The sequence below is a fragment of the Peromyscus leucopus genome, chromosome 10, assembly GCF_004664715.2.
Source record: "Peromyscus leucopus breed LL Stock chromosome 10, UCI_PerLeu_2.1, whole genome shotgun sequence".
Lineage (NCBI taxonomy): Eukaryota > Metazoa > Chordata > Mammalia > Rodentia > Cricetidae > Peromyscus > Peromyscus leucopus.
Window position 1 is genome coordinate 1,631,524 of NC_051071.1, and position 18,918 is coordinate 1,650,441.

Genomic DNA, 18,918 nt, shown 5'->3' on the forward strand with positions numbered 1-18,918 from the left:
ACAGGATGAAGTTTCTTTTCTTTTTTAAAGACACAGGGTTGGGATATATAGCTCAGTAGCAGAGCTCTCACCGAGCACCCTCAAGGACCTAAGTTGAAAATAACATGTGTATTCATTAATTAGAGTGCTACACGCAAAAATATATTTTATAAAACAAAATGTAAGGCCATGTATGGTGGCTATGCCTTTAATCCCAGTATTCAGGAAGCAGAGAAAGGCAAATCTCTGTGAATTTAAAGCCAGCCTGGACTACATATTAAATTCCACACCAACCAGGACTACATAGTGGGATCCTGTCTCAAAAACAAACAAAAAACAAAAACAAAGCAAACAAAATAAAATCCCAAGACATGAAAAAGTTTATAAAGTAAAACTGTCCACCTCTCAAGAGTGAGATGAAGTTTATTTCCAGGTTGTTTTTGTCATTATTGTTGTATAAATGTCTAAGAGTGCCCCACTGCTCCCCCTAAGCATAAGAAAGCATAAACTTACTTCATCAGAAGCAGAGCGCAGACACTGGACGGCAGCTTGCTTTTTCATCTCCTCTAGCGTTAGATCTGAGCACTTCTTCTTACTCCTTCCCCATTTCTTATAAGCTCCTTTCTCCCAGCCCAAGATGTCATTCTCCTGCAATGAGATTGCACCAGGTTAGATGACTTAAGACTGGAGAATCAGTTTAAGGAGCCCTGCACACAACTGCTTACACATACATTTCCTACCAAATACTCAAGATGAGCACCTTAGAACCCAGCGCTCCCTGGAGTCTGCTTAGATTATTCATTGTAGCAGGATTCTTAAAAGTTCTTATTAATAAAATCAAACCTGAGGCGAGTTATTGGGGTCCATGCTGGTAGATCAGAGAGACAGAACAAGCCACAGCTATCTCGCCTCGCTGGATCCTCAGCTGTTCTTGTCTCCTCAGACTGGAGGCCTCTGAGTCCTCATCCGGAATGGGTCTCAGCTGAATTACTGCTCAAAAGCCTGAATGCTTAACCAGCCAAAACCTTCTAGTTTCTGGTCCTCACGCCTTATATATCTTTTTGCTTTCTATCACCACTCCCTGGGATTAAAGGCTGGCTTTCTGGGATTAAAGGCGTGTGTCACCTTGCTTGGCTATTTCCAATGTGGCCTTGAACTCACAAAGATCCAGAGGGATTTCTATCTCTGGAATGCTAGGATTAAAGGTGTGAGTGCCACCATTTTCTAGCCTTTGTATCTAGTGGCTGTCTGTTCTCTGACCCCAGATAAATTTATTAGAGTACACAATATTTTGGGGAACACAATACCACCATATTTCCTCTCTTTTTGTCTAAAATTAAAAAAGCTTATAACTAATACAAGAAAAACTATCTTCAATAAGTATATGCAATATGCAGTCAAGATTACATTAACAATGTCTAGTCCATTAACATTTGACAGATCCAGACAAAAAACTCCATTATATATATTAACAATGTCCAGTCCAGTAACATCTGATAAACTCAGACCAAAAAAATTTCATTACTTATCTTATTTAAAACAAGTAGTTCCTTTTTAAAAGTAGATTCCATAATCTCCCTTTTTATCTTATCATATCCATATTTTCTCTTTTTTCTTTTCATAATACATTTAGTACTCTACCTTTTGTCATTTTTATAATTGATCTTCTCAAGAACCTGACTACTTGCAGTGGTAAGACATGCCAACTTGCAAACAAGTCAACTCATACTTGTGCATAAACAGTAATGTAACTAAAATGCAATATAAACTATGTACTATACACTAAATGTCTCCTACAGTTTCTGCTTTTCAGTGACTATTCAGGCTATGGTAAGGTCTTACAGCTTATCAGTTAAATGGTTAAATCCTATTTCTCTACCTTACTGTCTAAAGAACATCCAATAGTTATAAAGCATTTTACAGGGTTTGCCAGTTTATTTTCCCTGGCTTATATATGCCAGTACAAAAAATCTAAAGACGGGTGATGATGATGGTGGTGGCGGCGGCGGCGGCGGCGGCGGCGGCGGCGGCGGCTCACGCCTTTAATCCCAGCACTTGGGAGACAGAGGCAGCTGGATCTCTGTGAGTTCAAGGCCAGCCTGGTCTACAGAGTGAGATCTAGGACAGACTCCAAAGCTACACAGAGAAAGCCTGTCTTGAAAAAAAATAAACCCCCCCCCCCAAAAAAAAATGGTTTGGGGATTTAGCTCAGTGGTAGAGTGCTTGCCTAGCAAGTGCAAGGCCCTGGATTCAGACCTCAGCTCCAAAAAGAAAAAAAAAAATCTAAAGACAATTTCAAAAGCAAGAAGGTGGGAGGGGGACATCAGCCACTGTACTGCCACTCAGTAAAAACAAGAAAAACTGAGTGTGCCTCAGTTAGTTTTCCCATGTGCTTTTAAAGCGTACTTATAAAGTCAGTACACAATTTTTTATTGGACCATTACCCACTTTACAAATTCTTTGGCTATACAATAACCCAATGTAAGTTTACTTAACTCTTTCCCTAAAGCAGAAACTTATGGAATTATTTTCCATCACTTTGCTAGTCTGTTTTGCTTGCAAAGTCTTTCATTTGATAAAGTGATGAAAACAGTAGAAAGACAAGATACAAAAAGAATAGACAGGGCAGATAATGACTGAATGAAAGAAGTTACTATTCAGAAGGGCACTGGTCTCAGGAGATAAAGAAAAGCAAATGAAGGACATGGGATATAGAAGGAAAAGAACCACAACTATAAATTTCAACCATCTTTTTAAGAGCAAAATGCAAACCATCATATGCCAACCCAATCTTCACTTTGATCCAAAACACAGAAATGATTCTTATGCTGACAAAATGAGTGGAAGCAGATGGCTCCTGTGTGCTCCTCACACTCAGAACTGTAATAGTCATTTGCTGGCCATGTTTTTAGAACTAAACTAATTTTTTGGGTGAGTGATATTATGCTGTGGGATGGTCTGTATGTCAAATTGCTCTGATTGGTCAATAAATAAAACACTGGCCAGTGGCCAGGCAGGAAGTAGGTGGGACAAGGAGAGAGAATTCTGGGAAGGCTGAGGCAGAGAGAAACTGCCAGCCGCCACCATGACAAGCCGCATGTGAAGACACCAGTAAGCCACAAGCCACGTGGCAAGGTATAGATTTATGGAAATGGATTAATTTAAGATATAAGAACAGTTAGCAAGAAGCCTGCCATGGCCATACAGTTTGTAAGCAGTATAAGTCTCTGTGTTTACTTGGTTGGGTCTGAGCGGCTGTGGGACTGGTGGGTGACAAAGATTTGTCCTGACTGTGGGCAAGGCAGGAAAACTCTAGCTACAATATTATTTCCATTTTCAAAAACAAAAAAACAAACAATGCTGTTGGTCAAATGAGAATGATCAGTTTCCATTTATTGACTGTGTTTAGGTGGACTACATCTGAGACCTAACACTTCTTAACTGTGATATCTTCTGGAGACAGACTGTGTTCTGCAGAACCTTAACAGTGTTGACTCAAAGCTTCTTCAAGACAGAGAAAATGCTCTAAGCTCCTGTGGTTCACACTATATTTAAGGGAAAAAAAATGTGAGGATGGAAAGCTGACTCAGTGGTTAACAGCATTGGTTGCTTTTCTGGAGGACCGGGGTTTGATTCCCAGCACCCACAAGACATCTCACAACTCTCTGTAACTCCACTTCCAAGTGATCCATTACCTTCTTCTGGCTTCTGTGGGCACCGGGAAGCATGTGGTACACAGACATACATGCAGGAAAACATCCATACACATACAACAAAAAATTAGGGGGGGGGCATGCAGGAGGGTCACTTGCAAAAAAAAGAAATGGATGGAGCTTAGTTCTACCTGGGCTGAGATTAGACTCCCTCTTAATGAGCATCCAGACCCTGAAATCTATTACAGCTCAGCAGAGGTGACATGCACTCAGCAGTCTGTGTAAACTGCAAGCTCACAAGGACATACGGTCTTTCTGAAGCACAATTTGACAGTATATGTCATTATGCAAACATCTTAAGCATGTACTTTTGATCCAGTAAGTCTACTTCTGGGAATTCCTGAGAAAATAATCAGTAATGTAAAAGATTTAGCAAAGCTATGGTGACTATATCACTGTCAATAATGGCAAACGAGGAGAGACAAACTAAATGTTAAATAGGAGAACATGGATAAATAAGTCATGATTTATGCAAACACGGGACAGGACAGCGACTAAAGGAATTTGAAGTGGCCTGGCATGGAACACTATGATAATATAGTAGTTAATTACAGTATGAGCTTATTTTACACACACACACTCAAACATCTGATAAATACTGCCGGGTGGCGGCGCACGTCTTTAATCCCAGCACTCAGGAGGCAGAGCCAGGCCGATCTCTGTGAGTTCAAGGCCAGCCTGGTCTACAAAAGCGAGTTCCAGGAAAGGCACAAAGCTACACAGAGAAACCCTGTCTCGAAAAATCAAAAAAAAAAAAAATGCTATGAATACCATCCCAAGAAATAAAACAAGATTTTTATCGTTTATACTGTCTTAAGAATCATACAGCTGGGCGTGGTGGCGCACGCCTTTAATCCCAGCACTTGGGAGGCAGAGGCAGGCGGATCTTTGTGAGTTTGAGGCCAGCCTGGGCTACCAAGTGAGCTCCAGGAAAGGCGCAAAGCTACACAGAGAAACCCTGTCTCCAAAAAACCAAAAAAAAAAAAAAAAAAAAAAAAAAAAAAGAATCATACTCAAAGATTAAAAAAAAAGCTTTACACTCAAAGCTTGGAAGTTGACAGATAAATAAGAGGCAACCTGTGGATCTCTACCTGAACCTGGTACCTGGTAACAGCCTCAGGTTTCCTGCCTGGCAGGTCTTTATGTGTACATGGAGAAAGAGCCATCCTCTTACCAGTGGGTTTTCCCTTTGGCATTAGGCTGCAACACAGAATACAACATAATCTCCAATTGTTGGAGATGTGCAGTCTAGCAGGAAGAAATGAGCCAACCATTCTGGGATGGCAATCACCAAGGAGATGCTGAAGAGGCATGTTCTATTCTTGGTCTGGGAGATAAATAAAGGCTTCCAAGGAGGAATGGTCACTAATGCACACTGTTACACACTGACTAGAAGTCTGGCCACTTGAGAGGACAAATTATGCAGAAGAAACAGTGGGTTTTACAAGGCATAGGAAATATGCTCTGTAAAGAGTCTGACTAAAAATAGTTGAAGGTCAAAAGAATAGATAATTTAAGGAAATAATGTAGAGAAAAAGAAATATTTCTAAATCTTTTACTGGTGAAATTTGAAATCTAATTCAGTAATGAGTCTGTGCCATATATCTATACTACTGAGAATGGGCTTTGTAGGCTGGGGCCGTAGCTGCAGGGCTCTAGAACAGAGGTCCTAGATTCTATCTCTCCACCAAAGATGACTAATTCTTTGGGAGGAGGGTAACATTTGACTGATTAGAGTTCAAAGTTAGCATTTCCTATCTATGAGAACCAACAAGCCAAGTCAGACACAGTCATGAAGGGCTGTGGTCCACATATTCAAAGGCTGAGGCAGGAGGATGAATTGAGCCTAGAAGTTCCAGGCCAGCCTGCATAAAATAATAAGACCACTGAAGGAAAACAAGACAAATTAATCACAAATATTCAGTTGTTAAAGTGAGTTTTTTTTCCTTTTCAGAAAGACACAAATCTGGCAAGATACACATAGGATATGCCATCTTAGAAGCCAGGTATCATGGCATGAATCTGTAATCTCAGTACTTAGGAAGCTGAGGCAGGAGGATCATGAGCTTCAGGCCAGCTTGGACTATATAGTGAGACTGTCTCAGAAACAAAAATAGCACCAGTGACATGGTTCATCAGGTAAAGAAACTTGCTGGTAAACATGACAGCCTGAGTTAGATACCTGGGACCCACAACATGGAAGGACAACCAACTTCTGCAAGTTGTTCTCTGGTTTCCACATATACACTGTGGCATGCTTGCCTCCAAACATACACAAATAAATAAATAATAAATCTAAGTACACACCCACACACATCATGCACACCACCTCTTAAGGTTAGGTGTTAACACTGACATAATTCACACATTGTAAAACTTTTGGCTGGGTGGTAGTGGCACATGCCTTTAATCCCAGCACTCAGGAGGCAGAGCCAGGTGGATCTCTGTGAGTTCAAGGCCAGTCTGGTCTACAGATCGAGATCCAGGACAGGCTCCAAAGCTACACAGAGAAAACTTTTGTTTAATTTTGGTGTTAGGAATGGAACCAGGGTTGTACATACTACCCTTTACTTTTAACATCATTTAGGTTTTTGTTTTGTTTTTGTGTATCCACACGGCTACATAACAGGTATCACTATTTAACTTTAAACACTCCCTTCAACCTAAAAAGGAACTCTGTGCCTATGAGTACTTTCCTTCATACATAGCCCTGCCTATGCAGATGCTAACAACGGAGTTATGTGATGCCTGCCCTTTGGGTTTAGTCTTCCACTTAGCATGTCTCCAACACTCATCCACGATGTAATAACATGGATCAGTGTTTCATTCCTGTTTATGAACAAATTAATACAAACTGTATAGGCGAAGTGTGTTTTATTTACCCATTTAACCACAGATAGATGTTTGAGTTATTTCTATCTTTTGGCTAGCAGCCACACTGCTACGGACACTCAAATACAAGTCTTGGCATAGACACCAATTTTCAATGCTCTTGGTATAGATAGAAGATGAATGGATGGACGGATGTGCTGGACCACATTTGAACTGTTTAATATCTGAAGAATTACTAGACTGTTCTCCAAAGCAGCTGCTATACAATCACAGCAGCATGCCACCAGCATCTGTAACTGTTTTGTATTCTCTACTGTACCCAACCTCTAAGAACAACTGATGCTAAGCCCCTACCTGTGGACTAAATGTCATCTCCATACTGTCTGTGACAAATGTAGCATGGAGCCTTTCTCAGTGCTGAGATAGATGCAAGAGCTCCTAACCCAACTGCCTGCACATCTTTCAGAACATGACTGGCCTCTTCACCTCCATGATGGTGTTACCTGAAATGCCAAAGATTTTTACTTGTAGTAAGGTCTTATTAATTTACATACACTCTGGATTCTTATTCTTTTGCCTCATATTTAAGCAACCACTGCCTAGCCCAAGTTTTTAGCCCTTATATTCAAGTGTCTGGTCCATTGTGAATTAACTTTTCAATATAGTAGGACGCAGAAGTTAAGCTTCATTCTTTATTTTTGTAATAAAGATAATAAAAACATAGAATGTTTTGTGTATTTGCATGCCATCCCTGTGTAGGGGTCATGCTAATCCCTGCATTGTTCCAATTGTATTATATGTGCTGCTGAAATGAACATAGCTTCATTCTCCATTTAGTACCCAGGGGTCCAGGACCATTCGCTGAAAGACTGTTCTTCCTACATTGTTGGAAACCACCTGACCATAGATGAAAGGGTTAATTTCTGGACCTTGGTTCCAGCTCACTGACTTTGACTTCTAGTCATAAGCCAGGACTAAACTGTCTTATCAGAGCCTTGTAGGAAAATCTGAAATTGGGAAGTAAGTCCTCTGAAGTTGCTATCATTTTGTTTGTTGAATTTGGGGCTACTGTGTGTCCCATGAGTTTCTCATATAAATTTCAGGATCAGCATGCCAATCTTTGCAATATAAAGGTGGCTGGGGTTCTGATGATGACTGACGAGTCTCCAGATCAGTCTGGGAAGTACTGCCATTTAAATCATACTGAGTTTGTTCATCATGAACACATTTTCCCATTTATTCAGGTTTTAAGGTTTTTGCACATTTATCACTTTCATACAGAAGTCTCACACTTCTGCTAAATGTACTCCTATCATTTTGTTTTTGAAACTATTGTACATGGAACTGTCTTCATTCCTTCAGGGCACCCTCCCCCGCTACACTTCTTCCTCTCCATTTTCTTGTTGTTTTTATAGTACTGAGGATGAACCCAGGACCTCCACAAACTAGGCAAATGCTCTACTACTGAAATGTACCCCTAGCACCAACTATTGTCCTCCCCCCAATATGGATATTCATCCTTTAACAGGCATCTCTTTTCAATAAGATTATGTCATATTTGACTAGAGGTAGTTTTACTTCTTTCCAGTCTGGATGGTTTTTCTTCTGAACTGTCCTGTTAATGGTCACTCATAGAAAGACCTTATGTATTTTATCTTTGATAATGTCCTCACACAGATACTATCAAATTCTGGCATTAACCAGAAAGCCAGATTTACAAAACTGAATCTTTTCTATTTTTTGTTTTTTGTTTTTCGAGACAGGGTTTCTCTCTGTAGTTTTGTGCCTTTCTTGGAGCTCACTTTGTAGACCAGGCTAGCCTCGAACTCAAAGAGATCCGGCTGCCTCTGTCTCCCGAGTGCTGGGATTAAAGGTGTGCACCACCACCTGGCTTGAATCTTTTCTTGATGGCTGCCTGTTACTACATTGGTGTGCTGTAGAAGCACATTAAGCGGTTTAGTATGATTTATGTCCCAAATATCTGTCAAAAATTTCACTGCATTATAGGCACACAGAGCTATTTACCCTCTGAGTTTTAGGTTCAACTCATTGGGAAATAAAAAACCTGTAACAAAAGCTACATAAAAAATATAGCACATTATATACCTTTTGCATTCTATTCTTTCCACTTATTTCAAGAGATCTCCCACTCTGTACTTTTCTGTTTTGTACAGTATATATTATAAGTATTAACTAACATTTTATTAAAATCACTGAACTAATCATCAGATTTTTAAAACAGTATAGTATAAAAAGACACAAAACACTTGTATTTTGTACTGAATATAAATGTCCCCCACTACTGAGTTCATGCTGAACTGGCCTGAGGGGAAGTCACCCAGCTGCATGTCCAGAAGTAGGGCTGGCCCTTGCTTGGTTTGATTCCAAGCTTCCATGTCCTCGGGCCTTCTCCTCTGCTTCTCTGGCTGCCTCCTCCTTTCAACTTGGGTTTGACCTAGCTCCTCGTAGGGGTAGAGGGGAGTGATACTGGGCATCAAGTTCTCACATACCATGCAGAGCCATGGAGTGTTCGTTTCTGACTGGTCTCAGGCCTCTCTGAGCAGATCCTTGAAGGCGAGCCCTGCCACTTTGCTTTCAGCCACTGAGGGCCTGAAGTGGGTGTAGTGAATGAGCTGGGGAGAGGGGAACGTAGCCTCATTCAGACTCACTGGGCTTCTGTTCTTCAGGAGGTTGTTAACAAGATGTGGGAGGCAGGGGTGGGTGCTTAGCAGCAGACAGCAGTGATACCAGCTGTATTTTAGAATACCATGTTCTTTTTCTTCCTCCAGGTCCCAATCTCCTTTTTGATAGAAGACAGCATGAAGAAGTCAATCAAAGCCCTAACCTTATGTCACCTCACCAGGGTGTCTAGAAAAGCAGCTGCTAATAAATAAACGGTTGCCTGGGGAGCTCTTCTGCCTCATCTGCTTTTGATACTTGATAACTGTGTTCTGCCTTCTAGATTAGGGCTTTGAAAAAATATACTTGATCTTATTCAGTGCCAACCAGTCGACTTTTAGTGGAGCATAGATGATAAAAAGATAATAAGTATGCATCAGTGAGTTTTCTGTTGCCGTGACAAATTACACACACACACACACACACACACACACACACACACACACACACACACCTGAGGAAAGACCTGAAAGGGGGAAAGATTATTTTGGCTCACAGTTTGAGAGATTTCAGATCATGGTGGGCTGGTTTTATTTCTTTCAAAATAGTGTTTCTGTGTGTGGCCCTGCCTGTCCTGGAACTCACTCTGTAAGCCAGGCTGACCTCAAACTGAGTTCTGCCTTAGTGCTGGGATTAAAGGTGTGTGCCACCACTGCCCAGCTGATTTCACTGTTTTTACACTACGTGTCAAGGTAGAAAACATGGTAGAAGAGCATAGCAATGGGAAGCTTCTTACCTCCTACTGTCTGGGAAGCAGAACAGGAAGAATAAGTGCAATGGAGCAGCAGCCAGGGACAAGATATACCCTCAAAAGCACATCCCATTTACCCCCATTCTTGAACTAGTTCCTGCTTCTTCATACCTTTGCCTCACTTCAGGCCCTCAGTGGCTGAAAGCAAAGTAGCAGGGCTTGTCTTCAAGGATCTGCTCAAGAGAGGCACCCTCTGCCTCTACAAGGAGCTAGGTCAAAACCAAGTTGAGCCGGGTGGCGGTGCTACACACCTTTAATCCCAGTACTCGGGAGGCTGAGCCAGGCGGATCTCTGTGAGTTTGAGGCCAGCCTGGTCTACAAGAGCGAGATCCAGGACAGGCTCCAAAACTACACAGAGAAACTCTGTCTCAAAAAAAACCACACACACAAACAAACAAACCCAAGTTGAAAGGAGGAGGCAGCCAAAGAAGCAGAGGAGAAGCCCCAGGGACATGGAAGCTTGGAATCAAACCAAGCAAGGGCCAGCCCTACTTCTGGACGTGCAGCTGGGTGACTTCCCCTCAAGCCAGTTCAGGCTGGACTTTTGGGCACTTCTGAATGGAAACTATGGCAGAATCTAAGATAATCCACTAACCCACTGCTTAGAATACCTGCAGCTAGTAGAAACAGGAAACTCCAAACAAACAAATGGATTTTCACGGCAGCTAATTCACTTCTACTCTCTATATCTTCCCCTAACAGTGGGTGTCTCCTCAGTAGCTCCCTGACTTCAGTAGCCCGAAGTTTGCATCCCCACTACCATGTAGCCCTGCACTGCTGGCTGACAGAATGCACGTTTCTTGTCTCTATTATTAAACTACAAATCCACAGCACAGCAGGTTCTTCCGAATCTTCTCTTGTTTGCTCTCAGCTCACAGCTCCATCACTTGTAACATTCCCCAGCCCATGCATGGGCCCCTGGTGTCCCTGTCTCCAAACTGCCTAACCCAGTGTTTTGTTGCTATGCAAACTGTCAAATGCCTTTTAGGGACCCATCCTTAGTTGTCTTTGTGCCCAATACTGTGTTAGGCATGTATTATGCTATAACATCTAAGTAGAAAATAGAAACTGAATCTTAAAAAAGCAGTATTTATCATCAAATATTTATTTATTCCACAATTTTGTTTTGTTTTGTTTTTTGAAACAGAGTTTCTCTGTGTAGTTTTGGTACCTGTCCTGGATCTCGCTCTATAGACCATGCTGGCCTAGAATTCACAGAGATCGACCTGGCTCTGCCTCCCGAGAGCCGGGATTAAAGGCTTACTGGGATTAAAGGCATGCTGGGATTAAAGGAGTGCTGGGATCAAAGGCATGAGTCACCACCGCCCAGCACAAAAATATTTTTTAACACATTCAAAAAAAAAAAGTAAACAGGCTGGAGAAATGGTTCAATGAGATTAAAAGCCCATTACTGCTCTTCCAAAGGACATGGGCTCTATTCCTAGCACCCACATATAACTCCAATTCCAGAGGATCTGATGTCTCTAACCTCTTCAGGCATCCATACTCATGATGCAAACACACACTCACACATGATTAAAAATAACTTTTTTAAATGTAAACAAAGGAGCTACAGATGTGATTCAGTTGGTTGAGAATTTGCCTAGCATGCAGGAAATCCTGGGTTCAATTACTAGCATAACACAAACTGGGTATGGTGGTGCACAATTGTAATCCTAGGACCTGTAAAATAGAAGTAGGAGAACCAAAGTTCAAGGTCATCCTTGGTTATACAGTGAGCTCAAGGTCAGCCTAGGCTACATAAAGAAGAATAAGTCTCAAAAAGAAAAATAAGTACTTTTGGTGTCCTGGGCAGAATATGGACCCAAGCTCATGCCATCAGCATTAGTACTGATGCTGCTCTGACTTGTACATTCCTCACATACATTTCTCCTTTTTTAACATTTTCCATTAACATTACATGCTCCTACAAAGTAATTCTACACCTGATGGTTAGTTTTGATTTTTTAAAATAATTTAAGTTTATTTTACGTACATTGGTGTGAAGGTGTCAGATCCCCTGGAACTGGAGTTACAAACCGTTGTGAACTCCATGTGGGTGCTGGGAATTGAACCTGGGTCCTCTGGAAGAGCAGTGGGTGCTCTTAACCACTGAGCCATCTCTCCAGCATCGTGGATAGTTTTAATTTGAAATACACATTTGTTTCTGTCACCTTCACAGGTGGTTGACAACTGCAGGGTAGGGATTAAGAGCACTGGCTGCTCTCAAAGAGGATCCCAATTTGGTTCCTGTCACCTACAGTGAGTGGCTCACATACTGCCTGTATCTCTAGCTCAGGGGAATCTAAAATGTCTCCAAGGGCACCTGCACAAACATGTCTACATATACATAAATAAAACATGATGAAAATAAATTGAGCAAAAACAAGACATTTTTTTATTTGACCTTCGTCGTCGTTCCCCACCACTACCACACACACACACACAAGCCAAGGTATCCTTTGCCTTACCAGGGCTAAGTAGAAAAGTATTTTTGGTGACTGGAGAGATGCTCAATGGACAAAGCACTTGCTGTACAAGTGTGAGGACCAGAGCTTGGATCCCCACAACCTATGTAAGAAGCTGGCCAGGCATGGCAGCCAACTATAATCTTAGCACTTGGGAGGCAGACACAGAGAATCCCAGAGGCAGCTCACCAGATTAGCTGGAATTGGCATAATCCAGGTTCAATAGCACTGTCACAATAAATAAAGTGGAGAGTAGTTGAAGAAGATAATCTGATGTCACAGGCCTGTTTGTACTCACACACACTTGAACATACACATACACAATGCCCCCCCTCCCAAATAGTACTTTAGGGCTGTCTATTTGCACATAGATCTTCCTCATAACTCTAGACATAGTGTACTTTTCCCAGCTTTTATTTGTTGTGTCTATAAGCAATAAACCAGAACCTGGAAGGAGAATCCAATTTGGGTGGAAACTCACTGTTTCTTTGATCCCTGATCCCAACTTGTTGCAATGAATAAGAAACCAGAGAACACTTGACCACGTCTGTCAAGAGTCATGTGTATATACACTCTTCTTTGACTACATCTACACTTTACTCTGTACATCGTATAGCACTTGGTACATAAATACCTTGCCTTAGGAAATATATTGCTGTTGACTAAATCTTCTAGATTGAGACTCCTAATAAACAACTCTAAGAAATGAGAAGTTAAAGTCTTACTGAAAACAACCCATCCCCCATGAATTGAAGTAGCTATGAGAAACTGCCTCATTTCTGGAAAGACCATTCTTCTGTGTTTGCAGAGAGAATATCTTACGTGCCTCTCAAGAGTCTATTTTACAATTTCTAGAAAATGACACACAGTGACATCTGGTAAAGTTATGAGCTTGACAGTACTTTTAAGGGTACTGATTTGTCTTATGCACTGTGATTAATATCATTCTTTCAGATATATACAGTATTTATCTTGGAACAGAAGGAAATAGAATAGACATGTGACTAACTTTCCTAACAGTAGAAACCAACATTCAGGGTAGTGGTGTCCAAAGGTGGCAGGTCATAAATGTATTCCCAATGCAGATGAGACACAAAGTCCATGTCAGAATGTAAGCAACAAGGAAAACCTATGAAGTTAACAACTGCACCAGTGATATTCTACTACAATCTTGTTACTGATAGGAGTTTTCAAAAATTCCTCATACTACACAATGATTATTTCTGACTTGGAGTATTTGAAGTCTTAAGAATGTACACCCATGGGACTGGAGAGATGGCTCAGCAGTTAAGGGCACTTGCTGTTCTTGGCAAGAATCCAGGTTTGGTTCCCAGTATCCACATGGTGGCTTACAACTGGGGATCTAAGTTTTTTACCTCCATAGGCACCGGCACACACATGGTGCACATCCATCCACAAAAGCACAACATTTACATGTGACCCCCGGGCAGTGGTGGCGCACCCCTTTAATCCCAGCACTCGGGAGGCAGAGGCAGGAGGATCTCTGTGAGTTCGAGGCCAGCCTGGGCTACCAAGTGAGTTCCAGGAAAGGCGCAAAGCTACACATAGAAACCCTGTCTCGGAAAACCAAAGGGGGAAAAAAAAAAAAACATTTACACGCATAAAATAAAATATTTTAATTCTTAAGAATGTACACATACACTGGGCTGTGGTGGTGCACACCTTTAATACCAGCACTAAGGAGGCAGAGCTAGGCAGATCTCTGTGAGTTCAAGGCCAGCCTGGTCTACAGAGCAAGTTCCAGGACAGGCACCAAAACTACACAGAGAAACCCTATCTCAGAAAAAAAAAAAAAAAAAAAAGAATGTACACATACAGGGTTGGTGAGATGGTTCAACAGGTAAAGGTGCCTGCTGTTAAACCTGACAACCTGAGTTCAATGCCTGGAACCTTCAAGGTAGAACGAGAATCAACTCCTACAAGTTGTCATCTGATCTCCACATGAATGTTGTGGTACATGTGCCCCTCCACCTAAAAAATTAATAAAAGTATATACAAATATCAAGTTAGTACTTGATACCTAAGAGGCAGGCCTAAAGGCACACCTGTGAGGGACTGTCTAGATTAGGGCACCTCTGAGAATGTGTGAGGGATTGTCATGATTGAGCTGATGTGGGAAGAGCCATCTTAATTATGGGCTGCATCATTACCAGAGCAGAGCATCCTGGACTGTAGAGAATGGAGGGCAAGCAGAGCACAAGCATGCATGTATTCATTGCACTCTGGTCTTGACTGGATATGAGACCAGTTCTCTTTAGCTCCTGCAACTGTGACTACCCTGCCATTATGAACCATAATCTGGATTTCTGAGCCAAATAAACTTTCTCCCTTAAACTTCTGTTGCAGTATTTTACCACAAAAATAAAACGTAACTAGACACAGACAGAGCATCAAATGTCACAAAGCACTTAACACACATCAATACCTGTTCCTGAAGGTCGTAGTCATAGCTGTCATGCAGAAGAAGACTGAGGATATACCTCGAATAAATCATGGCATCAATGCCACATTTCTCGAGCTCTTGTCCCAGCCAGGTTTGCACTGGGCCCAATGCATGAAGCAGAGACATGTCAGAAACAGACACGAAGCCTGGATAAGAACTTGAGGCGCTTTCAGATGGCAAACCATCCACAACAACTGTACAGACAGGGTGCATGAACTTAGGTTGCTGACATTCTTAAAACATAAAGCATTTTCTACAGCGGACGTTCTGTTGGTATCCGGAGAGGATTTCACTCCAGCAGAAGGGAGAGGAGCTGGACATGGAGGATAGGCAGTGACCGCGCAGCAGTCAGCTTTCTACAGCACAATTTCCCTCTTCAGGCATGACCAGTGAATCAACACCATGATAGCAACACACACGGAGATGCAATTTTCAACTTTCATTTCACATTGGGGCCAAATGTCAGTCTCTGGCAGAACCTACAGAAATGAAAAAGAAAGGAATGAGTCACGTATAGACACAAAGTTGTGAGACGACTTTTATCTTTATATATTTATTATTTATTTACTTAGGTTTTTCTAGACAGGGTTTCTCTGTGTAGTCCTGGCTGTCCTGAAACTCACTCTGTAGACCAGGCTGGCCTCAACTCAGAGATCCCCTGGCCTCTGCCTCCCAAGTGCTGGGATTACTGGTGTGAGCCACCACTACTCAGTGAGGATGATTTTTAAAAGGAAGGTATTCTTCCTTTTAAAATGTATCTGGTAACTTGAAACAGTGCAAGAGTATTTGGCATTTTAAACTGAGTGACACTGTAAATTTAAAATTTTGGTATCATCTGGAATGAAAACAAGGGTGATCTCTGCTTGTGCCCAGTGATACTAATGATCAATTCTTATCTCAAGAGACTGGACTAGTAAAATGTTGACAGCAAATCACTACTCCACACTTAAATACAATGGAAACAACAGCTAAAGAGTGTCATCAAAACGTTGGTAAAAAACAACCTTTAAATTTAAATTCACAGGTCATTATTATGTATTTAGTATGGCTAAAACTGAGGATGGTAATCAGGGATTCATAAAACTGGAGGTGAAGCAGACCTGTCTTACAACCCCAGGCTATGCTGTCAGACCTGCTGTGGCCTCTCCTAGCTGGACTTCTGACTCAGTGACATTCTTTCTTAATACCATTCCCCTAAACACACTTTCAATATGTCCAGTAATGGGTTTCTTTGTTCATCTTTTGGGTTTGGGTTTTTTAATGCAGAGTCTAGCTATGAAGCCTGCTAGGAAATGAAAACAGGGGAAGCAGCATTGATGAGCCTAGTATGTTCATGAACTTCAGCCACCAAGCATGACTCAGAGCAGGATTTTCAGTGAAAAGTGGACATTCCTTACAATGACGTATGCCTGAGTTTCCCAGGTGTCAATAAAATTTATACAATAAATATATAGAAAACAATTCTAAACCCATTCTACAACTAAGCCATTAGACCAATATGTGTTACTGTTTTGCTATTCTCAAAAATCCTCACTATTATACTGCCTTTATTAAACTATGAAAGGTAATGAAGTTAAAGCGAAGATCTTCTACCCTTTTCATCAGCTGATATTTTCCATAAATCATTTAATAAATGTTTGGTTCCCAGGCAAGATATCAGACAGATCACCAATAAACACATTCAATCCTAGCCCACTTGAAGCAAGCTGACAAGTTACTCAGTGAAAACCAGCCAAGACTGAAGGGACTTGAAACAGCTGAAGGAGAGTGAGAGAATCCAGGCAGCTTGAACTCAGAGAGTTGGAGAAAGGTCTGCACAAAGAAACATCAAAAACTTGCAAAGGTCTGTCCTGGAGTATTTAGCAGAGTATCCATGGGTGTGCCTAAGTAAGGAACTATCCGAGGACAGCGCTGGGGGCACAGAGGTCCTTCTGCTCACAGATAAGCATTAGGGAAACCAGGAATGTTAAACACACAGGGTTGTCTTTTCAAAGGGAAAAATGTATAACCTGTTTGCCGATGGAATGGAGGTGGCTAATAGCCTAGATCAGCGGTTTTCAACCATTCTAAAGCTGTGACTCCCCAATCATAAAATTATTTCACTGCTACTTTATAACTGTAATTTTGCTACCATTATGAATCATAACATCTGATATGTGACCCCTGTGAAAGGGTCCTTTGACACTTCCCCCCTCTGCCCTGTCTCGGTAACCCCTGTGCTATCTGTAGGGCCAGGACATACCTGACTCCCCAAGCTCCCACAACCAGGACTGGGGGTGGCTAATGGTCTAAATAACCTCTATAGTATCTGTATACTGAGACCACATCAGATCCTTTTCTCCAAATTGTACTGTACTTAAATATGCCTACAATAACCTATCCAGTGTCAGACTCTAGATGTTTGAAACAACACTGGCTACTGAGTCATGCTGAGTGGTATTTCCTTCTTGCCACATGCAGATAGTTACTCTGTCAGCTCTGGTGGACACAGAGGCCCCCATAGCACAGGATGAATCCCTGTAAAGGATGATGAGTCAGTACCTGATCCTCAGCAGCAGCAAGCAGTACCTCCTCCAGCCAGGCAACTCACAAACTCAGCAAGTCTGGTCTTTGTATTTGGGAAGAATTAGACATGGTCTAAATACTGATCTGGTCCTGACTAACAAATCTTTTGATGTTTTTTCTTTTTGTTTTTGTTTTTTGTTTTTCGGGGGGGGGGGGGGGGGTGGGTGGTGGTGGTGGTGTATGTCTTGAAACAATCTCATGTAGATCAGGATGGCCTGGCCTTGAACTCATCTTCCAGTCTCCATCTCCTAACTGGGCACCAGCAACCATGTCCGTCCCCGAACAAATCTTAACAGACCCCCAAAGAACCAAACTACTTTCAGTTAACTTTACTGTGGTTTCAGAACAAAACAAGGATATTTATAGGAATTCAAAAACACCAGAACCTAAGAAGATAAAATTTACAATGTCTGACAACTATTCAAAATAGGAGACAAAAATGAGAGGAAAAAAATTCACTTACATATACTAAAAACTTACATGTACGTGCACACACACAAATACACACACACCTATGTATTTGAATAATTAAATTTCAAAATTGATAGAAATTAAATGAGCAAGACATTCAAGCAACTCCAAGCATATGAAACATGAGGAGAATGACTCAGCACAATAAAATACATCTGTAACCAACAGAAAAATCCTAAAGCAACCAGAGTAAAACAGAAACATTAAGTGTGCAAAGAGGTACATAGCATCCTGTTCTGGTAGGAAACAATGTAAGTGAGCAGGTAATGGGGCAAGACTTAAAACACCAAAGCACCCATCAACCTAGTACTCCATACTTACAGAGCTATCTTTCACAGTCAAGGTGAAAAAGACTTTTTCAGACATGTGAAAACGGAAGGAACTTATTCCCAACAAACCTGCCCTACAGGAAATATGAAAAGTCCTTTAGGCAGAAGTAAAATTATTCCAGCCAAAATGTGAATCCACTTAAATAAACAACAACTGCCACAAATGCCAACTACATCTGTCTCATTAAATATCTTTAGGGCCAACAAGATGGCTAAGTAGGTAAAGGCACTTGCCATCCAAGCCAGGAGATCTAAATTCCATCCCTGAAACCCACATGGTAAATGAAGAGAATTGACTCCTACAAGTTGTCTCTAATCTCCACATGCATTGTGGCACACATGCATATGTGTACACTCACACACAAACAAACATGCAATAAACTTTTAGATATTTTTTAACATCTAAAAATTAAGTATCTTGCTGAGCATGGTGGCACACGCCTTTAGTCCCAATACTCAGGAGGGAGAGGCAGGTGGATCTCTGTGAGTTCATAGCCAGCCTGGGCTGTTACACAGAGAAACCCTGTCTTGAAAAGTTCTCCTGTTTACATGGCAAACACTCACCTCCGAGCCCACAGTATCTTTATGGCATGCTAATACAGACAACTGAACTGTTCCTAGACTCTCTCGTGTTCCAGTGTAGCCATTCACGGAGCAGCAAGGAGGA

The 18,918-nt window shown here is 41.5% G+C and overlaps 1 protein-coding gene and 1 non-coding gene across 5 annotated transcripts in view; both read right to left on the minus strand.

Annotated features, from left to right (window-relative positions):
• The window catches only part of Kiaa0232 (KIAA0232 ortholog), a 68,092-nt gene that overhangs the window by 30,838 nt on the left and 18,336 nt on the right, over positions 1-18,918 (minus strand). For all 4 annotated transcript variants that reach the window (XM_028882340.1, XM_028882339.1, XM_028882341.1 and 1 more), the window contains exons 2-3: positions 14,869-15,365; positions 493-627 (exon numbers count right to left, since the gene is read on the minus strand). In XM_028882340.1, the coding sequence (XP_028738173.1) occupies positions 493-627; positions 14,869-15,099 (366 nt within the window). In that variant the 5' untranslated portion in view covers positions 15,100-15,365. The remainder of the gene's footprint in view (positions 1-492; positions 628-14,868; positions 15,366-18,918) is intronic.
• Positions 7,239-7,340, minus strand: LOC114702094. Its single transcript, XR_003735924.1, has one exon. It is a non-coding gene; the product is annotated as a U6 spliceosomal RNA (small nuclear RNA).